This window comes from Anoplopoma fimbria, chromosome 24, assembly GCF_027596085.1.
Source record: "Anoplopoma fimbria isolate UVic2021 breed Golden Eagle Sablefish chromosome 24, Afim_UVic_2022, whole genome shotgun sequence".
Classification (NCBI taxonomy): Eukaryota; Metazoa; Chordata; class Actinopteri; order Perciformes; family Anoplopomatidae; genus Anoplopoma; species Anoplopoma fimbria.
Window position 1 is genome coordinate 2,811,825 of NC_072472.1, and position 25,198 is coordinate 2,837,022.

The 25,198-nt window shown below is 33.2% G+C and overlaps 1 protein-coding gene across 1 annotated transcript; it reads right to left on the bottom strand.

The window, feature by feature from the left end:
* Positions 1–740: 740 nt before the first annotated feature.
* Positions 741–21,354, bottom strand: mpzl1l (myelin protein zero-like 1 like). The gene is made up of 7 exons (XM_054626230.1): positions 21,275–21,354; positions 20,312–20,548; positions 16,108–16,289; positions 13,291–13,501; positions 9,892–10,021; positions 6,532–6,637; positions 741–5,155 (listed from the first exon to the last, which is right to left on the bottom strand). The coding sequence occupies exons 2-7, from the start codon at positions 20,382–20,384 to the stop codon at positions 5,060–5,062; spliced, it is 798 nt and encodes a 265-aa protein (XP_054482205.1). The 5' UTR covers positions 20,385–20,548; positions 21,275–21,354; the 3' UTR covers positions 741–5,059.
* Positions 21,355–25,198: the final 3,844 nt, after the last annotated feature.

The window sequence follows — 25,198 nt, forward strand, 5'->3', positions numbered from 1 at the left end:
TTATACTTCTACGGATCAATTATCGATAAGGAACCGAATAGATAAGTAAATCAATAAGAGTACTAGTATCGATAAAATACTTATTGACTGTTTAATACTTGCATTATTTGTCTGCTATATATTACACAAATGTAATATAAAAAAATAAAAAAGTAATGTGAGGCAAATAAATGAATAAATTACAACCTTATAGGGTCTTACAATGTGAAAATACTCATAAGAAATCACCTTAAATGGTATTTATCTAAACTCTTAAAAAAATATATATATATATAAAATATTTGGATGAATAAATAATGATGGTAGACAGAGACAGAAAAAAAAAAACATGCAGGTATAATGTAAATATCACAATATAGAATGGCAACACAGTATTCCTAATAAAATATAATTAAAAAAATGTATATAACAAAAATACTCAATTACCTGATAAGACATAAAACAACAACCTTATGGTGCACAACAATGTGAAAAAAAAGTATTTTCTGTCAATGTGGTGTGAGAAAGTATAAATATATACATCTATAGTACATTATATTTCTCACTCTGTATACAATTAGTTATCAAAACCCAAGACTTACCATTTAAAACAGACTGGACAAGTTATAAATCAATATTAACTGTTTTAATTTAGAATATAATACACATAACAGAACCTATAATTATGCTTGATATTTGTTTCTTCATCTTTTTCAGACAGAAAGTGTTGCGAGAATAATCAGAACAAACACATATTATTGGCCAGGAATAGGTTTTATATAAAATTTGAACAGTGGATACAGAGGCGATATTATGTGTATAAAAAAATACATACAATAAAAGGAAAATAAATGAATCTTATCTTTTTTTTTTCTACTTTGAGCAGGTGTTCAAGTTAGCTGATGAAATGTAAAAGGCACTAAATGTACAACATTCCAGTTTTAAAGACGTTAAACAGAGAGAGAGCGAGAGAGAGCGAGAGAGAGAGAGAGAGAGAGAGAGAGAGAGAGGCCAAGGTCACTCGGAGATGAACGAAAAATAACAAAAACAAAAAGGAAATCACAGGGAATTTGTTTGTCTTTGAGTTGCAAGACATAGTGCAGATTTTTACAACATAACATACCAAACAATTCTCAAATAACACACAACTATTTACCATCGAAAGACACGAAGCACGCACTTTTTGTAAGACTCGTCGTGAGAGGAGCGAACGCTTTCCAAACCTGCGTCCGTTCTCGGAACTTCAAGACACTAAACAAACAAATCAAAGCGCGAACTCGGCCTCCGAAATCGGAAATCTTTCATAATTTATAGTTTACATCACAATTTCTACAACAGCACTAAACACTGCAACGAGTCACGATTAGGAGCAAAGCGACCAGCAGTAAAGGTTCGTCGGTATCATACAGGTTGTTTTTGGGGGGAGTTTTGGTGAGAACACTGAAACACATGCTAACTGGAAGAAGAAACAAAACATTTGGAAAAAAAAAAGGTGGAAAAGCACCTGGAAGACTACAGAGTCTGCATCGTGAGCCAGAGTCAAGTCAAAATGGAGTGAATTAAGGGTTTTCTTTAGTAAGAAACTATTTGTAAATGTAATTAAGTATTTAGCTTCTAATGCAGAGACAGTTTAAGATAAGTTAAAGCTTAAATCGTTAATTAAATAATGAGAGAACACAGTCTAGGTTGCTATTTGCTAAAGTTATTCATAATTAAGTGAAAACTTTCCCACATTCTGGATTAATTGTCATGATTTTTGGTAAAAACATGCTCGTAATAACTTCTGTGGTTCCTGACTACATCTCCTCTAAAACAAAAGACCTAAATCCTGCCAGCCTCTGCTTTTATTTTTTTAAGATTATCACAATAAATGATTATTTTCTCAATAAACTGATTAGTTGTTTGGTCATTAAATGCCAGAAAATAGTGAAACATGTTAATCAGTGTTTCTGAAAAGCGTAAGATGACAACCTCAAATGTCTTGTTTTGTCCACAACTCAAAATATATTCATTTTACTGTCATACAAGAGTAAAGAAACCAGAAACTATTCATATTCAAGAAGCTGAAATCAGATTAATTCTTCTTTCAAAATTACACAAATCAATTAATGATTATCAGCATAATTGTTTTAATCGTAGCAGCCCTAAATGCTAACATGCCAAATGCCAGAATGTTATGCTAAGACATTGATGTTAGCATTTCACTGTTAGCATGCTAAAAATGCTCAATGTTATGCTCCTCCACAGTGGAGCATTTATCAGCTGAAGAGACTGATGTTTCCCTCAGGAGCTGGAGGGGACCAAAAACGGAGCAAAAAGAGAGAATATTGGACTTCCATGTTGCTGGGTATGGAAACTGTTTGGTAAAAAGGTTAACATATCTACTTAATGGTGATGATATGAAAGTGTTGTGTTCACAATTAGTTTCTGCTGCCCCCAAGTGGCAAAGAAAATCTTTTGGATTTAATATAAATGAGGCCTTAAAGCTCAAGAAACATCACAATATTTTTGTGTTTTTTTGTGAATTCGTTTGACAAAAGAAACTTTGATTCACTCCATTTTGAATCGACAGACTCGACACTCCCTGCAGGCACTGTACATGTTGGAGTGTTTGCTGGCAAATAATAATTAAGACACATTAAGTATGCCACCAACTTTCTATACCTCTACAGCAAACTACTTTCCTCCTCTGGAAAGACATCCACAGCCAAACCACACTGGAATGAGTTACAGTAAACAGCACTATATCTTACACGAGCAAGAAATATATATACAAATACTGGTCAACATGGAGATTTACTGCATTCGGAATCACAAGCTGAAGCTTTCGGCGTTAAGACTTGGTTGCAACACAAATTATCATTCTCGTAGGCGACCACACGGTTAACAGACTGAATCACAACATAAAGTTTGGCTTTTTAAATGCTTGAAACAGAATAAAAAAACATATAAATTTGGAATGCACTTTTAAAGCTTAAAAGCATCTGAAAGAACCGTTTTTTAGTATTAGTGTTGATATTAGGTATTTGGCCCATTAGTTTGGAAACAAACAAAAAAAATGCTTTTACATGATACAAAGATGAGGAAAAAAAGGATGGATATTTTCATAATAATGATTGTTATGTTAGTAAATTGCATGCAAACAGTGTATTTATCATTCGTTATAACCAACAAATGAGAGCTCCCAGTTTTCAGAGAAGATATTTCACCTCAGTTGAACATTTCGTGTTAACACGTATTTCTAAATTACTCAAAACTAAGCTGACAAAAAGCCCAGGTAATAAAAACGTTTTTTAAATTCTTGCATATCACACTTGCAAACGGGCAGAAAGTATTTATTAAGTGTGATGCAAAAGACAAAAACTCTACTTGGTTGCCATTGCCTCTTTGTTCATTTGCACTTCTTTTAAAAACAAAAACAAAACAGACACTGAAGGAAACAAACAGCTGGTTTAAAGCAGATGTTCCACTGAGGTGAAAATCAAACGGGAGGCAGTGTCTTTTCTTTTTCTTTTTTTGTAACGGTACCACGACAACATGCCAGAACTCTGTACAGAAAACTGAAGCATTCACAGTAACACAATGTCAGACAGCTTCTTCTATCTGAAGAGTACCACGGGTTTCATCTGTAGACTGTTGTTACAACTGCATGCAAAGTTACCGAAGGCAACGTCAAATGTATACGCCTCGAAACAAAACAAGATCACTATGGAAGTGCCCAACGGTGGAGATGTAGTGTGTGTGGCTGCAGCAGCCTGTTGCACCGGCTTTGTGTTAGTATTCAAACGGAGTTCAGCTGGAAGGTCATTTAAGAGAAAGGCTGCAACGTTTGAAGCAGGTGTAAAGCTGGACAGACACTCTACTGATGAGAGTACTAGTTTTATTCCACACATTTTCTTCTTCCTTGTCAAATCCTGGTGCCTACATTACCCACAATGCAACAGGTGGTGCTATGCTAGTAGCAGCTAATGTAGCCTCTAGCCTGCAGCAGTACAGTTGTTTTTGTTAACGTCCTGGTTTAGACTTTACTAGACGTAGTGTTTTACAAGTTGTGGATGATTTTGATAGAAATCAAATTGAATTTTGTTGCAAAGCTGACTAATGTTTCTTCTTTTTTTAAGTAGAAGAGCACAAAGTAACTCTACCTTTCCCTTTTTTTATTTATTTAACATTGTTGAGGACGCAGACACCTTGTTTAAAAAAAATGTATCAATGATTGGATCACGACGTGGCCTAGAAATGCACGTTTTCTTTTTGTTAACGCATCAAACAACATCAATAAATCGCAGTGTGTCTGTCCAGCTTTGGTCGTTCCTGATTAACTGTTGATGAACATTTTTATTTGATATTTAAATTGGGAATCTATCAGAATGTTTGTGATAGATTCCTTTATATTTATATTTAAGATGCATTCACGGGACGTGGGATTCCCCGCTTTCCACATCTTATACTATGTTGTTTATGACAGAAACTTGTAACTGTTGAAGTTTAAACTTTGGCTTTTAGACTTTTATTTGATACCAGCTTAAAAAGGAAGCACCAGAGAAGTGATGGATAAATAATGAGGTGATGTTAGTCGGACAAACACGTTAGCTAGTTCACATGCAAGAGTATAAATCTACTTCACTAGTTATTAACGTTAATTTCTGCAGCGATATTTTGATTATTGTTGATTTAGTTACGATATATAGATGGTTTAGTTTGAGATCAAACTTCAGCCGGTGCAACAGGCTGCAGAACGCTACAAAGATTAAAAATAAAAAAAACATGTTTATATGTAGTCTTATTCTTACTGAGAACAATATAAAGGCTGATGGAGTGATGTACTGTTCATTTGGAGTGGTTTCTTTTTTTGTTCTGCCTTCACAATAAAAGCACACGGAGACATCGCTATCGTGTGATGGCGTCATGCTTTCCGAGGACAAAAGATGAATGGAAAGGAAAAGAGAAACTGCACCGATATTTTTGTCCCTGTTGAAATATTCCCACCCTTCCCAAGAGCAGCTGATAGAGAGGTCTGATACTTTACTGTGATTTTATATTCTAGGTTGGTTTTTTTGTTTTGGTCCCCGGTTCCTCTTCAGTTTTTACGAATGTCAGCGTAGACAACTGGCTCGTTCTTGTGGAATGAGCGATTGCTGCCTGAGTGATCCAACTGGGCGTATATCACCGGGCCCTGAGACAGAGTATGAGAGAGAGCGGGGGAAAAACAGTCAGTAAAAAGATAACACCTCATTTTTAAACTCATGCAACTGGTTAATCGTCCATAAATAGCCTATAACAAGTGTTTTTGGTATCTTTACAGTACAACTTTTGAATGGCTGATTATATAAATGTTACCTAACAAAATACTTTCTTGCTGACTGGCTTCATTAGTGATTAGCCACAAAGTTAAGAAAGCCAAAAACAGCTGATAATTGAATTAGTTGTTTAAGTCGTTTTTGTAGCCAAAGTTATAATAACAAGTTGTAAGTCATTAGTTAAAGGGATAGTTTAGATGTTTTGGAGTGTGGTTGAATGAAGTACTTCTCCATAGTCCGTGTATTACTACAGTAGAATGAGTTTGGAGAAACAGCACAGGAGCAAAGTAATGTACTGCTGTGAATGTATTTTAAACACCTGAAAGAATCAATATAACTTTAAGTGAACGCTATATTTAGAATATTTTCACCTCTTTCAGACAGCCCTTTTATGAAGGGAAATGTGATCTCTCAAAAATCACCAGACTCCATTGACAAAAACAGTAACTTAACCTCAGAAAATAGGACTAACATCAAAAATGGTAAATTTTTACTTCATCTACAGCGGTTATTTGCAGGAAACCACGCAATTCAAAATGGGAAAATAAATTATTGTATTTTTATCTAATTACTTGCTTTTGTTACGATGCATTAGTAGTTTGAATAATGCATTATTTATTTATTTATAATTTAATGATTGTATTATTATAAGTTGCTAGTGTTGGAAGTTAAAATGGTCATAATTGCCTCTTTAATGTCTATTTTTTAGTACTTGACACAAACTACATTTTACAGAATTACATTCAAACACATCATGATAAAGTCAAAATGTGCTTTCGCTCAACAGCATTATTTTATTTTTTTGGTGTCTAAAATACATTTTGCTGCGGCCTCATCCACAGCAGCACATTCAAAAACGTCCACATTCCCGAGAAAATGGCACGGCCACAAGAGCGATATCAATCTTCTCATCTGAAACTCTGCAGGAAAGCAAATAAGTGTCTTTCCCAAAATGTCAAACTTTTCTTTAAAGTCCTGCACTTTAATTCTACGGTTTATTTGAACTTGTTCTATATATGTGTGTCATCGTATTCCTTATTCTGGATTATTTAATATTCTTGTCACATAATCTTAAATTCTACTTTTGTGTTGAAGTTTGTTTTGGACAAATGAGATATAAAATACCTTTAACATGTCTACTTTTGGACAAGTTTACAGGGACATAGAGCAATCCCAGAAAAGAACATAAATGCAACATATTCCCAGTAAAGTTGTGGCCACCAGTGGATGTTTTCCGTCCCCCAGCTCCTACCTGTAGTGGACCCGAGGGACTGGTACACCTGGAGCCCTCCAGGTTGGACTCCACCTTCTTTCGTGGTTTGGGAGCCTGGGAGCTCACGCTCTCCAAGGACGTACATCTATTTTTTTTTAGAGGGTGTTTACGATTTGCAGCGATGTCGAGCGATCATTGGTGCACAGTCAAATGGAGACACACAACACAAATAAATGGGACACAAGACAAAAATAAAACAATGAGTGATGAGCACATGAAACACACTGGATGCTGCAGCTCCCAGTGTGTTCAGCAGAGATACTGGAAGCAGTGAGAGACTAGAGGTGCACTGATGGGATTCAGAGTTTATCAGACTGGTGCAGATGCTGCTCTGCTTTTTATACGTTACTTTAAGATGCAGACTTTGGCAAAATGTAAAAAGTTTCTGGAGGAAGGGAAACAATTTCCTGTTGTGAAAGCATTTAAATGTATTGAAGAACATTCTGGTTTCACAGGTTAAATAGGCCTGAAAACAACAGATTATTATAATATGTGTTCTTTATTTTTATAGGCTTACATTCTTTTCTGACTACTAGACTGATTGTGCCCATAATACTAGATTTTTTATAAATGTTTACTACTCTTGTTTGGTTTATTTGCTGGACTGCAATAATTGTTTTTCTACCTTATCGTTGGTTTTATATCTTTTTTTGCTGGTCTTTTTATATTTGTGATTGTCTTTAACGAGAAAGCTCTTTATATTTATTATTATACTATTTTTATCCCTATAGTTGCAACAATTATTTTAACAATTGACAGAGCATTTGCTTGTTTTTGCTCCTCAAATGTGAGTTTTTTTGCAGCTTTTCTTTGTCATATGTTATAATTAATCTGAAAATCAGTTGAAACAAAGAATGTTGAATTGTCAGCTTGAAGCTATTAAAAATTGTACGAACACCTTTTACTGTTTTCTGACATTTTATAGACCAAAGACTTAATTGATAATAATAATCAGATTAATCTACAATAAAAATGATGTTTCTTTGCAGGTCTGGTTATTGCTGAGTTCTTGAAACGTGTCAGCATTGCTGGCTGGTCCAGTGGAAACAGACACGAGCAGTCGTATTTTTTGTTTTCTTTTAAGTTCCTGTTAAATGAAAACTAATCTGAATGAACTGGAATTTGATCGCAAACTGCAAATGAAACTTGGCTTTCGTCGGCTTTGTGTTCAAGCCGGTGCCTCAACTCAGCCAAGGAATGTTGATGAAGATAAAGAAGAATCCCTGAGAGGTTTTTTTTGTGTGCAAACAACTCGAACAGAGTGATACGTCTGCTCTGTAGATGATCGCCTCACGTCAATTTCTACTTTCATTCATTACATACTAATGGTTTAAGTTTAGAAACGTAATCATTTTGAACCAGGATCTTCAGAATTTGAATCATATAGCTTGGGGGAAAAAAAGGAATGTCAGATTCAATAGACTAAAGCTGGTATTTCAATGTGTCTGATACATATTTTAATATAATATCAGATCGAACAAAATTAAAGAACCTGAATCAGGATTAGGACGTCCTAAAGTATTTAATTATAGTAAACTGAATAACTTCAGACTCACTTTTTTAAAATAATGTTATTTTCTTTCTCTACTTTAAGATGTTTCACAGATCAAACAACAAATCGATGAATTGAGGGATTAATCTGCAGATTAATCGATTTATGAAAAGAATCATTTAGTGCAGCGAGTGATGAAATGAATGAGTTAATAAGTACGTGAACTCAAGTACTGTACTAAATACAAATTCTAAATACTTGTACTTTCATACACATTAATGCAGCAGTAAATTACTTTAAAAATAACATATATAATAGGTAACTAATGCATGAGTATGTTTACTATTCTTATTTTAAATACATTTAGCTGATAATACTTTTACTTAGGTTTACTTTTGAACGCAGGACTTGCAGTACTTTCACAGTGTGGTATCAGTACTTTTACTGCAGTGAAGGATCAGAATACTTCCTCCATCACTGGGTGCAGCCCGGCCGTTCATTGATTTGTACTTGGATCAATAAAAGGTTATCAGTGCACCTCTAGTAGAGACAATCTATAACAGTTTGTACAGTAAAAGAGGCAGTTCAGGTAAAAGGTTTGCTACATAATGAGCGGTTAACATTTCAACATTCAACATTTCTGTTGACAAACTATGTTTCTTTTAGTAAAAAAGCTGGTGATGAAGAGACACACATGAAGAAGAAGCTGCTGGTTAGTTTGGCGTGTTAGTGGAGGAAGACGATGAACAATCAATGACTAGACGACATGCCGACAAGCTGAAGACGAGCTGCTCAATGACGTTAATGGAGAGTGTTGATGTGGAGTTAGAAGGTAAACAAACTGAGATGGAGGAAAGTGACTGGCACCAGTGAAACACCCCAAAAAAGATCGCCGGCTCAAACCATCCAACAGCCAAACAAGAGCATTCTTATTATTATTAATGCTAATTTCTACGTTTACGACATCATAATTATGGATCAATGTTTTTTCTCAGTGTTTCTGCAGCATGCGAGGCAGACAGGATCAAACTTCCTCGAGCACACACAGCAAAGTCTTGCTTTTGATTTTAAATTAACTTGTTAATAATTAGTAACGACATCAGGTCATCCCAAAAAAAAAAAGAAGAAGAAGAAGAAGAAGAAGAAGAAGAAGAAGAAGAAGAAGAAGAAGAAGAAGAAGAAGCCCAAAACAATCAGGTGTGTTCTCGTCACACAGAGAGTGAACCTGCTCCCATGCAGAAAGAGTTAGCCAGGTGTTACGGTCGGATGATTCAATCTCAGAGGGAGTAAAATATTAAAATAGTACTGGAAATAAAAAAAAAAGATTGAAGAAACCAGCTCAAAAACACACAATGCTTAAAATTATCTGAGAAACTTACCTGACATTTCAACAACAACAAACACTGAGAAGATTTATTTAAGATCAGCTGGTTTTTTTATTCTTATTACAATAATTTAAAAATAAATAATATATATATATTATGTATTAACTGTCATCAGAAGCTTATAACACCTAATCAGTAGAGTGCAAGGGATTTTTAAAAAAGGATAATATATATTATGTTACATATTTATAATAATTTACTTTTTTAAAGACCATTAAATAATTCCATCCATGAAATGAGCCCTTCACAAGATTAATACGATATTAATAAACATGTCTACATGATAACAACAACACCATAGTTTAGAAACCATTTATTAAATGTTTATAAACTTAATATGAATGCGTTTTTGGTAAAAGTAAAGTGTAACAAATAATCTTATGGACTTTAAGTCAATTTCTGTTTGTTATTCCAGGTGTTGAGTTGTGTGACTGCATCATAAATGTTAGACTGCCCACTTACCCTTCATATTCATGGCGGTTGTGAAGAACCCTCATGACGATGCAGGCGGCCACAGCGATGAGGACGAGCAGAAGTAAAGCTCCGCTGACTGCTCCGACTATAACGGCCGTGTTACTCTGAGGGAGAGATTCTGGGGAAACACAACACGAGATATGAAGTCGACATTTACAACAGCGTTCAAAACCCTCTGATGAATTATGGATTCATTTGTTTCTTTATTTAAAATGTTAAGACTCCCACGTTCATGGTATATTTCTTTAAAGCACAAACTCAGCGGTAAGATTTGGTGACATCTAGTGGTGAGGTTGCAGATTGCATCCAACTGAAAACCCAACCTCTCACTCCTCCCTTTCCGAAACTGCGGTTAAGTGAGCTGCCGAGTGCAAAACCATGGTAACGCTGTTCCCCTCGCTCAGAGGACATCCATACCATAATAACACTACTTTAGGAGCAACAGAAGTCAGACGGCGGCTCATGTTATGTAGTTTCACAAGCGTTTAAGAGAACTACGGTGGCCTTCAGGTAACGTAAAAAAACACAAAAAGTTTCTCTCTTTTGTGTTTGGTTTGTCCATTGTGGGCTTCTGTAGAAACATGGCAGTGCAACATGTCAGACCTGGTTAAGAAGACTTGCTCTTCTTTGTATTAACGCTCTTCTGGTGATTATACACTAACAAAAACATAGTTATTAATATTATATTCCACTTCTGTGCGACACAGAGGCCCTTTAAGACAGAGTGAAGCTGCCAGAAACCCAAAATGCAAGAACAATGGCACAGGAACCTATAAAAATGTCCAAATATTTAGTGATAATCACTCAAAAGTCTAGCCTAGTCTTGGACATAAATATCAGACAAAATGTAGTTACTTACATTTGAAATGGATTTAATTGTTAACATTCAAATATGATTTTATACAAAGTTTGTGCCTTTTTCAATCTTTGCCCAATGAAAAATATACTTAAAATCACATATTTGTGTTCTAGAGACATAGAAGAGATTCTGTGTGAAAGCCCAACCTCAGCACTTTAAACTGGTTTTCTCAGCTTGCCTCTTCACGGTGTGTCAATAAAGTTTTGTTACTTTACATAAAACATTGTCTGGCCATCCAGCAGCAACAAAGCCTATGTGTGTTTAAGGAACTAACCTCTTTGTATAAGCTATATAAAAAAATAAATCATAGTCAAACATATTCTGATAAACACAAAGACGTCGTCTATTCAGGCTCTGCTTTGCTTCCCAGATACAAACGCCCGTTAAAGAACAATCTCCCACCTGGAGGGTTGGGCCGCCGCCGCTGAGCCAAAAGATAACAAGCCATCACATGCACATGAGGGCCTCGTAACTGAAAAACAAATGGCAAGAATGCAACTGCTGGAACAGATTTTATAAGAGGAGCTGAGAAATCTACTGGATATATAACAAGGACTGGCTCAAGATGAATCCTAGTTATACGTTGATCACAGTGAATCCTCTATTCTGACCGTTGTCGTGTTTGTTTGTAGTTCCAAAGATCATAAATGGAATCTGTGTATCCAAAATGAGTGAGAAGCATGCAAACTTAATTTGAAATGTATGAATCTGGACGACCTTCTGCTTGTAGGAGGAAAAAGACTAAAATACACAAAACAAACAGTCTGACAGCACCTTGAGCTGCAAAACACATCTTTAAAATCTGTTTATATTGAGCTTATTCTAACAGTTTACATCAGCGGTCGCCATCGAAAATCGATAAAAAGTAATTCAATTTTCCCAATAGTTTTTCCTGGAACTGTAATTTAAAACCGTCCCTTCCTGCTGCTCTCGTTTCACATTAAAAGCTTTCTCGCAAAGGAGCTGCAGACAACGCATGTAGCTCACGTTAAGACTTTTCTCTCATCTTATCTTATCTTACACAAACAATCAGCACTTCTTTTGGAAGCAGTTTTTAAATATTGCATGCAGGAACAGTACAAGAAGAAACGGCCACAAAGTACTGATTATATGAAAAGCTGGAACCGGTTCTACAAGCGAACCTCTATCACCACGGTAACCAATGTAAACAACTCCTTATATCATCCTGTTTGGTTGAAAGTCATCCATGCGGTGTGTGCCTTGCTCATGAGGATCCAGTGTGTCGTTCACCTTTAACGTTTGGCTTTTACACACATGTTGATCTGGATTTAAAGCTGACTAAAGAGGGATTTAAAGAAGAATTAAAGGTTAATCCTATTCAGCTTAAAACTAGCTTTAACTTAAACTGTTATTTAATCAAGGTTTTAATATATTCGTGTCCAAAACGGCACCCTTCGTGTGACTTAACAAAACGGATTCAGCACAATGAAGCAGCGCTGCAGGCTCAGACAGCGTTTCTTTCTTTACGCACCGTCCAATCAGAGTGAGCCTGCAGAGAGTCGGCGAGTGGGTGAACACAACTGACAAGTGTCTTCTGGCCAAGGCCACACTCCTGCTCATATAATTATAAGACGCAGATACATAAAAAAAATGTCTTGTGCAATCACAATCTTTAGGACTTCCTGCTTCAAGTTGAAACAGATTTTCATAGAAAGACATCCTTGATAATAATTATGTTTCAACCCTCTGATCCACAAAACCAGCTAGCGGGATTGAAAGCATGTTTTCTTTAAAACAATCGGCAAAACTACAATGTTTATCGTAGAAAGAAGCTGTGAAAAACGTAATTATTGTCAGATTTTCATCGGTCCTTGAACACATCCTGTGTAATGAACGCTTCCATCGGAAAAAGCAGCCGAAACAAAGCTTGTAATTGTGATATTTATCAAAAACATTTATTCTACATGTCTCATTTTAAATCTCGCCCATGAATAAACCGTTTCCTTTAACATGATTCTGTAAAAATCAATACATTCTGAGCTATTCAGTGCAACTAGGAAGCCATGATTGAATCTTCTAAGACCAACAGTCACGTGACAATAATTCTGTGAAACTGTGAGACTGAACTGGAGGCTGCTGAACACTGAGCAGAGAGGAGCAGAGAGGTTGTAAAAAGAGAAATAATTCAATATACATAGCAAGTGGAGCATAATTGTTTTTTACAACATTGTAAACACTTGTTTTAACTTGGAAAATTGTTGGATAGAAGGTGTCATTGTTTTCCAATTATTGTAAATAGATTATTACAGAAATTCAACTTAGCTTTTATGATTTATGGCATTGTAACTGAGTTTCTCTGCACTAAAGACATGTTTGAGTTTTCTCTACTTCTAGTCATGGTTGTACCGTTTCCATAGAAGTGCAGGACTTTTATACTGCAGTGGAAATCAAGGCCACAGAGAGAAATATGTGATAGAAGCAAAAAAAAAAAAACTGCTGTTGGTTCAGAGGATTAATGAGCATTCATTTGATTTCAGTTTGAAAAGAAGCCTCAGCGTTTTTCTCACCTTTGAGAACGACCCTGAGCTCTGTTCGCGCCGGCGTTCCCGTCACGTCCGGCGGGTTCTTCACGTCGCAGAAGAAAGTCCCGTTGTCGCTGAACTGAGCCGGATTCAGCTGTATCGAGGCGTCCCTCTTGTTTATGTCTCCAATAAACTGAATTCTGTCTTTGAACTCGGTATGTCCCGGGAACCCTTTCCCGTTGGAGAAGTAGAAAATCTACCAGAACAAGGGAAGGAAACCCTGGTTAAAAGTCAACAAATGTTTTATTTAAGACAAGCAAAAAGCTACACAATATAACAAAAAAATCTTTTTTATATTAGAACCATAATTAATGATAAGAAAAAATGCCCAAACCAATTCCATCTTCTAAATGTGAGGATTTTATGCTTTTTTTGGGGTCATATATTAAATAAATATACAGAGTCTGATCCGATCCTTTTATTCCATTAAATGTTAAATAAATATCTATCGTACAAAGCCTTCTACATTCGACCCATTTTATTTTTTCTGATATGTTTGATCCAAATCCTGAAGGTTCTGATTAAAAACTACAAAGTTGCTTAAACTTAAATTATTGATTAGATACTGTAAGAATGAAAGTTTAACTGTAAAGAGATCCACGAGAGAGAAGAGGCATCACTCTGTTGAACTACAGAAACACTAGCAGATGTTCAGTACTGTACAATTATTTAATTCATTCATTGATAAAGGATTTGTCTATATTGTCAGAAAATAGTAAAAAAAAAAACATCTGTTTCAAAGGTTGAAAAGATATTATAATTTAACATGTTTTATTGGACCAAATGTTTAATTAATTATCAGGGACGGAGCCGCTCATCAGAATCTGAGAAGGTATTCCTGTTTTTTTTGTGTCATTTTTACAATTTTCTCACATTTGATGGACTAAACTATTAATAAATGAACTGAGAAAAGAATCAACAGATTAATAGATAATGAAAACAATAGCTAGTGTCATCCCTGTTCATTATTTATAAATGTAATTATTATCTTAATACCTATAAAGTAAGTTATAATATATGCTGTATAAATAGTGCTTTTTGCCGTGTCAGCTGTGTAAACAGAGCTCTGGAAGGGAATAAAAGGAATTTCTATTGTTATGAATTGTGTCCTTAACTTGATATCACTTTGATTTTGCAATAACAGGAAGAATACTGAGAGTGAAACTGTGTTATCAAATATCCAATATTTTCTTTTTATCCTTCCGGCATTTGTTCAGCTCGATGGAGAGAACGTCTTCATGTCCAGCTTTGTAGAGATTCTTTGTCCTTTTTCTTTCATTTATTTGATTATTTATTTGATTTTATATGTTTTTGTTTCTCTTTTCAGTTGACGAACAAACAAAACTGTCATACAACATCTGGTAAGGAGCGAGAAAGACCAAATCAACATGGCTTCTCTCATAAACTTGGGGTTGTGAAAATGAAACCAAGTAGCTCCCGTTTATTTGCACCAACGTTTCAAACACCAGGCTCTACCTCACACTTCTAAAAAGCTCAGAGAGTCGCCATCTTGAATACGTTGAATATGGGTATTAAAGATGGATACTCTCTGCACTTTGTTGTAAAGTCTGAAGAAGAATCTGGTTTTCAAAACATAAAAGCACATAAACCCTCAAACAGGATTATTTATTCCTAACAGGTATTTCTTGGATCCATCGTTCTACTGGACTTTCTTATCGCTCACATTGTGAAAATGTCAAACAACAACTGAAGTTATTGGTCAAATCCCAAATAGTGTAAAAGTTACAGTTAGAGGAAAACTTTATCGTGACCCGAAACGGCCTTTTTTCAAAATAAGAGTTTATGGCGATGTGATTTAGATACAAATGTGCATGAAACTGTATAAAAAGCATGTTGAATATAATTCATTTTCTAACATTAAGCACAGGTGGAAGCTCACACTGCGACCGCTCAATTAAAAGTCATTCCAGGAAACATATAACTCTGTTATTGGGGAAAAGAAAATGTTGGTTCTGTCTTGACGGAGAGAAAATAGATGCTTTTAACCCAGTTAGTGTGTTTATTGTCCAGGTTTTGACTGTGTGTATCTGTTCTGGCATGACTCCTCTGCCATTAAAGAAACCCTACGGCTACGTCATTATATGTGAGCAGGAGATCAAAGCAGACAGGAGGCCTCCGCCCAGCCTCTGACTGCTCCGTTTACATAAAGGAGACGGTGTCGTGGACGGAGAAGTGATCCGCCCCACAAGTAAATACAGCAGAATCTCTAGAATAAACTGTTTACATTCTGCTCAAATGATAACACAATGAAAAAGTCATTAAATGTGATTTAAAGCTCAGTTTAACTTCTGAATACGTGTCTCAGATTAGTAAACATTTATAGAATCACAATCATACAAGTAATTAATTATGTTAACTGAGGCGGACAAAGACAGCTTCAACACTTGACAGTAAATCTTAATATGTTTGAACGTGACACATGTGGTAATAACACGCTTCATGAATCTTTTTTTTTCAGAAACAAATATAAACAAACTGTGGAAATGAGTCCTGCAGCTCTGAAACCGTTTAGAAAAGAGCTTTGTGTCAGAAGAATAAGAAATAAACAGGAATACAAAAAAAACACAAACACAACATGAGATTGAATTAAGACGCTCAAACAAGATAAACAGAAAACAAACAGAGAATGCATGCAGAGCAGCAGTGACACAAAGTGGAAGCAGCAAAACAAAACACAAATTAAAAATAAACAACTAAATGAAAGTGAAACCTGCTGTATGTTGAAACCATGTTGTCACGGTGAGCTTCAGCCCAGAGGAGCAGGAAAACACAAGGACTCACCGTGTACGGAGCTTTGAATAACTGGTTGTCGGGTTGACTCGACTGGAAGGTCCAGGTCACCGAGGTGGCGGTGCTGACCACTTCGGTGGACTTAAAGGAGCATCGGAGGGTCCCCAATGTGCCGTTCTGCATCATCACTTCCAGGTCGGAGTGTATTTCGATCGCCGACGAAGGTTTTGTGGCTGTTGATAAATTAAGAGGGATCGAAATAAGTTTCCTGGGATCAGTTCAAACTGTTGAATGCGCTGAAAAACACGTTATAATAGAATGAAAATACAACATGAAGACATAAAACAGCCTGGACGTATCAGAGCGGATGTGTTGTGTTGTTTCAGGTACCAGTGAAACAATGACATACGGTCCAGGAAGTCCAGTTTTTGAAGCAGGTTAAAGACTTTGAAGGTTTCTCAGATCTCAAAACAGTGTTTGTAAAAGCCACAGGAGGGATTTTACAACTCTGTGAATAACAACGACTCCGAGGTAAACATTAGAAATATGTATGTGATCGGACAAAAGACGTTGCATTGGAGGACAATCCCTGTGTTGTTTTACTGGAGTGTCAACAAACTACTTGTTTACAAATATTTCTCAGATTTACTGTCATAAAAAATGACAAAAAACAGCAAATATTCACATTGGAGTTTTTCCTTCTTCTGTTGTTTTAGTTTTGTTTTGTCTAGTTTCCACGTTTCCACTGATTCTACACGTCAGCGTAGATATACAAGTTGCTGGTGAATCAGTTTGTCTATTCCTATTAGGGTTGTGAATCACCAGAGGCCCCTATGTTATTATAAACATTATGCAATATGCTGAGTACTTTTGAGAACATATCTTGCTTTTTTTAAAACAAATTATGCAGTTTGTCTGTTTTTTTACTATGTTCCTCTTTCAGTTTAATCATGTTTATTGCAGCTAAATGGGTTTGTGATTGAAGCAGACACACTGACCAACACGCCATCTTTGTTTTGACAGACTTCCTGCCAATCCTGCTGCCTTTAAAGCACCAAAAATTTGCAACGTTAATAGTTTATGTAATAAAAGATCGATACTTGTCGTCTGTGTATTGATACCATATTGCCACTCAAAATATCACAACACTTTGCTGAATCCATCTTTGACCCGACCCCTAATTTATATATATATTGTGTGTTTCTACCTCTGCCGGTGTTTATGTGTGACCTCTTTGGATCTATATAAAAATATTCACATTTGAAACCAGACAGGAAGCTTGAAACTTTCATCACAATTGATTGACTGTTTGAATAATCCATAAAGAGATGAATCAACAGCTCTCTCACACAATACTGTGGTGTTTTGCAATATCAAGGACATTAATAATTCATATTCTTCAATTTGTATCATTTGCTTTTTGATACAATTAGTTGTCACTTAGATTTGTTGCTGTTAAAATGGCATTTATCTTCTTTTTTTATATTGTTTTTGCTTTAACAGTTTCTGTTTGTACCTTTGAGTAGCCTTTAAAGTGCTCTACATAAAAAAGTATTGTTATTATTGTTATTTTTAAATTAATTTGCTCAAATAATTGTATTCATTCATTTATTGTAGCAGTAACAACTAAGCTTACAGATTGTTTAAGTTGTTGGTTTAGTGCGGAGGGGCTCACAAATTACTGGAATTATAATGTCTTATATATTTCAATCATTCAATTTGTCCTGGTCCCTTCTAAACTTTCTGTCTGTTCCTGTTGTTTTAGTACTTCTTGTTGCCTCTTTGCTGTGTGCTAAATGTATACATATCATTAGGGAAGTAAGGCAAAATAAACAGTGGAGGTCATGAACAATCTGAATGAACTGATTGAGCTTCATACAGCTTCAGTTTGATTTCAGACCAAGAGAAGTTAATATATTTTTGAACTGTTTGGATGATAAACACAACAGTGCGTTAATCTTTTACATCCTTAAAACTGTCATATTCCTGAGAGGTTTCTTAGAAATGATTACATCAGATACTGTGCAGAGTGGATAGACAGAACTTACACAACTGGTTTTGGAATTGTTTAGTTCAGACAGCAGAGCTTACTGATTAATAACGAGTACAGGAATGTTTGACAGCACGCTCGACTTAATGTCACCTTCACAGAACTGAAAAACTTTAATAAACCAAGTCACAACCTTGGCAAACATGAACATATGACTTTAACATTTGCTCCCAGAGAGGATCTAATAACCGTGACGTATATAAAACATATATAGTTCCTGTCTGCACTGCAATAACACCAAATTCGGTGACAGAGATCCAGAGTCCAGCAGGAAATACTGTGCATTTAAAAGCAGAAAAAACTCTTTTGTCAGCAGTCAGTTGGAGATAATACCACAGAATTAAAGGGAAGGAAGCGCCGGTCATCTGTTTCCTCAAGTCAGATGTTATTAGTCTGAGATTCAAAGCAACCACAGCACTTTTCTAAACTTCAAGATGTTGCTTTCCAGCTGGGCAGTGAAAAATAGGATATTAAGGTGGTGGATTTTTTTAATCATCTGCATCAAATTAGTCACATTTTCATGCATATCTGTCATAAAAACCTCAGTTTGCAGCCAAATCTACAGTGTCTGAGTGATAAAAACATGTTTATTATTATGCAAATGAGGGTTTATGAATGTTTGAGCTGATGGCGTTTGGTGTTGCTACTTGTATCATTAAATGCAGAATATATCTGCATGATGATATCTTTATTATCTGGGTCAGGAGGAAGTTAGCCAACGAGGAAACGAGATGTTAAAAATATATATATATATATATATATCTTCTTAGAAGCTTGTTTAAGAAAGGTTTAAGAAAGGAGACTTCTGGTGACTAGTAGTTCTCTTATATACCTATGTTGAATACACTTATTGTAAGTCGCTTTGGATAAAAGCGTCTGCTAAATGACTGTAATGTAATATATATACAGTACCAGTCAAAAGTTTGGACACACCTTCTCATTCAACTACTTTGAAGAATCTAAAACATAAAACATATTCTTTTGTTTTTGTTTGTTTACCACATAATTCCATATGTGTTCCTTCATAGTTTGGATGTCTTGAATATTAATCTACAATGTAGAAAAAAATAAAAATAAAAATATAGAAAAACCATTGAATGAGAAGGTGTGTCCAAACTTTTGACTGGTACTGTATATATATAAAATATATATATATATATATATAGAACAATATATATACAAAAAAATCAAATATATATATATATATATATCAAAATAAATATATAAAAAAGTAAAAAAAATATATACATATATATAAAAAGTTAAAAAAATATATACATATAAAAAAAATATATATATAAAAAAGTATATATATATATATATATATATATATATATAAAAAATATATATAAAAAAAAAATAAATATATAATATATATAAAAAAACCATTGAATGAGAAGGTGTGTCCAATATATATATACAAAGAAATCTAATATATATATATATAAATAAAAAATATATATATATATATATATATATATATATATATAAAAAATAAATATATATATATAAAATAAATATATAATATAAAAAACAATATATATATAAAAAAAGTAATAATATATATATATATATATATCTAATATATATATATATATATATAAAAATATATATATAAAAAGTAAAAAAAAAATAAATATATATAAAAAAAGTAATATATATATATATACAAAAAAAATATATATATATAAAGTAAAAAAATAAATATATATAAAAAAGTAAAAAAAATATATATATATAAAAAACAATATATATATAAAAAAAAATAATATATATATATATATATATAATATATATATATATATATATATATATATATATATATATATATATAAAAAAAAGTAATATATATATATACAAAAAAATCTAATATATATATATATATTTAAAAACATACAGCCCCCCCAGCAGCCTGTGTGAGGCAGCAGAGGACCCTGAACGCACCGCTCTCTGTAGGGCGGTAGCCTCTCTGCTCCGGACCGACTCTAAACACACAGGAGGCCGTAACGTTGTGCCCACATGTGGACACGGATGGGTGTGGCTCACCCACCCCGGGTAGCCGGATTCGGGGGTGTTAAACCCGGTCTGGGGTGGAGGTAGACGTCCCCCCCGAGCAGGAGATGCTAGCTGGCTAACCTTAAACAAGCAGCCCAAGATCAAACATTTACGATGCATATTCAACACAAACACGGCTCCAACACTCACCTAACACAACACACAGCGTAAATCCAGTCAGTAGAACTCGCTTGCAGATGATATTTGACCATTTGGGCTCCATTGTGTTGTTGTAAACAGGAGTAGCTCCTCTGCTTTTCCTTTTTTCTTTCCTCCACCCTCTCTATCCTACAAGTCGTTTTTCTTCTTCGTGGGAAGCTGTGGCGGCGGGGTGCGCAGTTCTAAACGCGACTGCTGCCCCCTAGAGGTCTACAGGCGCTATGATGGCTTTTTTAACAACAATAAAGAAACAAACATACTGTAAATAAATAAATAAATACAATTAATACATAAATAAAGAAACAAACATACTGTAAATAAATAAATACAATTAATACATAAATTAATTAATACAATTAATTAATAAATGCAATAAATAAATACATAAATTAATTAATACAATTAATTAATAAATACAATAAATAAATAAATAAATTAATTAATAAATGAATTAATACAATTAATAAATAAATACAATGAATAAATAAATGCAATTAATGAATAAATACAATTAATGAATAAATACAATGAATAAATAAATATAATTAATTAATAAATACAATTAATAAATAAATACAATTAATAAATAAATACAATTAATTAATAAATACAATTAATAAATAAATACAATTAATAAATGAATACAATTAATAAATAAATACAATTAATAAATAATACAATTAATTAATAAATACAATTCATAAATAAATACAATTAATAAATGAATACAATTAATTAATAAATACAATTAATTAATAAATACAATTAATTAATAAATACATAAATAAATAAATACAATTAATTAATAAATACAATAAATAAATATAATTAATTAATAAATAAATACAATTAATTAATAAATACAATTAATAAAAATACAATAAATATAATACATATACTAAATATAATAAATATAAAATTCATATTCAACACAAACACGGCTCCAACACTCACCTAACACAACACACAGCGTAAATCCAGTCAGTAGAACTCGCTTGCAGATGATATTTGACCATTTGGGCTCCATTGTGTTGTTGTAAACAGGAGTAGCTCCTCTGCTTTTCCTTTTTCTTTCCTCCACCCTCTCTATCCTACAAGTCGTTTTTCTTCTTCGTGGGAAGCTGTGGCGGCGGGGTGCGCAGTTCTAAACGCGACTGCTGCCCCCTAGAGGTCTACAGGCGCTATGATGGCTTTTTTAACAACAATAAAGAAACAAACATACTGTAAATAAATACAATTAATACATACATTAATTAATACAATTAATTAATAAATAAATAAAATAAAAATAAATAAATAAAATAAATACGATTAATTAATAAATACAATAAATAATAAATACAATTCATTAATAAATACGATTAATTAATAAATACAATAAATAAATAAATACAATTAATTAATAAATACAATTAATTAATAAATACAATTAATTAATAAATAAATAAATAAATACAATTAATAATAAATACAATTAATTAATAAATACAATTAATTAATAAATACAATTAATAAATAAATAATAAATAAATATAATTAATAAATAAATACAATTAATTAATAAATACAATTAATTAATAAATACAATTAATAAATAAATACAATAAATAATAAATAATAATAAATAAATACAATTAATAAATAAATAAATAAAATAAATAAATACAATTAATAAATACAATAAATATAATACATATGATACATATAATAAATATTATAAAAAATATTTTTTATAAATATAATAAATATATTACATATAATACATATAATAATTATAATAATTATAATAAATATAATACATATGATACATATAACAAATATTATAAATATATATAAATATATTACATATAATAAATATAATACATATAATAAATATAATGCATATAATAATTATAATAAATATAATAAATAATATAATACATATAATACATATGATACAAATAATAAATATAATTAATGCTCTGACTACCATATATAGCTTATATTATTTCCCCGGATTGACTATACTCTATAAATTTAGAGGTGCCTGCACATGCAGCTAAGTAGTTAGTTAAAAAAATATTTTACACTTTGATGGCGTCGTGTTACAAAATGAAGGGACAAGATAAAGTAGGTTTTGATTGACACACACATTTAGTGGGTTGTACTTTATAGTGAATATGGTTTAAATGTAGTCGTATTTATCAGTCAAGCGTGCTGCCCATGACTTTCTTTCAATTCCTGTCAACATTTTCTTTCGACATTTGAAATGTGACAAGTGGATTTGCATTTACAAACACCAGGATTTGACTAATATGAAATTTTAACTTTATGACAGGAAATATTCAGCAGTAAAGTTCGACCACTTTTACGGCATAAAAGCGACCGGAAATTAAAAATATTCACGACTTTAGAGGATTTTATTCTTGTTGTTTTGAAAACAGCATTTACATCTGCTGAAAACCCATGCTTCAATACATGTTATTTAAACTGGAGCTGATTTATTATTTATAAAAAAAGAAAAAAAAGAAATCTGGATCTGGGATGTTTATTTTAAACAAGGATGCCATTTAATTTGTCAGCAAATGAGAATATCATCCTAACCCTCGTACACATCTTATAATGTAAAATATGATAACAGTGCTTAAAATGGAATGATAAAAGATGCATCTGAAAGCTCAAACTGTGCACCGGAGAGTCAACACTAAGTGGCAACAAAATAAATGTTAATCATCAGTAAAGTGCAAAAACAAAATATTTAAAAAAGCTCCAATCCACATGATGCTGTTTGAAAAAAAAAAAAACTGGTGAAACTGCTGAATGAACACGTTATGAAAACCACAAAAAAACTGATTCTCCTACTCTTTAAAAACTAATCATTAAACCTCACACTCAAGCTGTGTGTGTTTTATTTGTCGTGACTTTCAATTTATACTAAAAAAAAGTCGTAGGCGGTGCACAGTGTGAGCTTTCAGACCTTCAGACTCCACAAATTTCAAACGTCCTTCTCATTTTTAACATCTACTCCAATCATGTTCGGGATTCAACACACATTTGTTTTTCAAATAATTCATTATTGTTAGACCAGAAATGATTAAACTAACAATATCTGTGATAATGATGCTAGAATCTTCATGTTAAGGCCGTATGAGCCACGAGTCAAATGTGTTACCGTAATAAACACACATTAAATTAGAGGGACATTAAAATTAAAAATACACCAAGCCGTTATGCAATAAGGCCGTTCAAAGAAAAAAAACCATAACATCCAGAACTCACGCTGTAAAAGTTCTTATTTTAAATCCACCAGTTCTCAGTTTTCAGCCCGCAATCATACAAGCAAAAAAAAAAAAAAAAAAAAAAAACAACAATAACATAGTTTTCCTGTCAGTGCAACTTCAGGCCGGTTTTGCCCCAAACATCCTCTCACAACACATTCTAAGATTCTATCATAAATATCAACTCAAGATATCTACATTATAGACATATGCAACAGAAAGGAAATGCAAATCATGCACGTCAAAACAAAAACAACAGTGATCGACATGTCCTTGAACCTAACAAAACATTTACATATATCCCTCCATTTCAGGAATATGTTTTTTACAACAATTCAACCTCTTATTTTCCATCAAATTCATGAATTCAAGGATAACATGACTGCCAGCTGATGGGAAACAGTTTGAAAACATTTGCATAACAGAGAATCTTAGTTGATGTTCTAAAAAAAAAATAATATTCCTCTAAAAATTTTTTGAGTATTTTTCCACTTTTATCAGTGCCAGTAGTCGGTATTTTTCCATTTGTCTATTGATTGTTAAAATCATTCCAGACATTATAAACCCAGCTGATAATGTTTCACCTCTTTAGTTGCGTATTAACCTGCTTTAACTTGTCAAATATGTAATAAAACCTCAAACAGAACAGGAAGTCACTTATTAAAAATCATGCCATCATGTCATGTTTATATTCTCACATTAGTATATAATCCAAAGAGCAGTCCTGACTTACAGCCTCAAAACACCCAGAGTTCTGCTTTTTATTGAACGCCACATCTGTAATTCTGTGGTTTTAAATCCTTCTCGTGATCAGACTAGAATAAATATGGATTTTGAAAAAGAACAATTGTATTATTTGTAGTTTGTGAAGGCTTCGGTTTGCTTAAAAACAAAGAGTCTGAAACTTTCATCTGTGTCTTGCAGTTTTTTGCGACTTTACGAAAACAGACAATCAGACAGTTGTTTGTTCAGATGTTAAATGAGTCCCATCTCTCCTTGTTTTCATTAAATGTCTCTTTGAAAAGTGACTTTTCATGTGAACAACCGAGTGAAACGCAACAAATGAAAATGTTGTCTGTTATGTATCTGGTTTAATCTTAACTAAGGTGTTTTAAGTATCAAAGAGTTCAAACTGATAGAAGAAGAAGTGTTGCTATTTCAAATAAAAGCTCTTGATGTGTGTTGAAGGCGTTTAAATAATCTTCTTTTTAGGAGATTTAAAAGGGATTTTAGGTCGTTCCTTGAGAACTTTCACGGTGTTATTCACATCAAAAGTGACAGAAGTGGAATAAAGTTGGCGTCAAAAGTCGGATTGTCAGTTTAGGAAAGTTACAGAAATGGTTTAGTCCTGTAGAATTCTTATAAGACCCTTTAAAATGGATTAATTAAATCCATAAGTAGCCTCAAAAACAGAATATTTTGTAGTGATAAATGAACCTTGTAGATATCGGTTGGTTTGTTAGTTAGAGGTTAGTTTTTCCTCACACCATCTGAAAGGGTCCTTAAATACGGCGTCCCCAAGAGACACATCTTGTCCCAGTGTTGTGATTCTGAACTCTTTCATTAGAATCTAAAAGCCCCTAAAGAAGCTTTAGAATAACAAAAAGAAACTCAAAAATAA

Bases quoted from the DNA above. Each gene is read 5' to 3' on its own strand.
- mpzl1l (XM_054626230.1), bottom strand. From the start codon at position 20,384: ATGGAGCCCAAATGGTCAAATATCATCTGCAAGCGAGTTCTACTGACT. The intron at 10,022-13,290 runs GTGAGAAAAACG...GTGTTTCCCCAG, and splicing joins GCTCAGGGTCGTTCTCAAAG to AATCTCTCCCTCAGAGTAAC. The intron at 5,156-6,531 runs GTAGGAGCTGGG...ACTCTGTCTCAG, and splicing joins GTCCCTCGGGTCCACTACAG to GGCCCGGTGATATACGCCCA.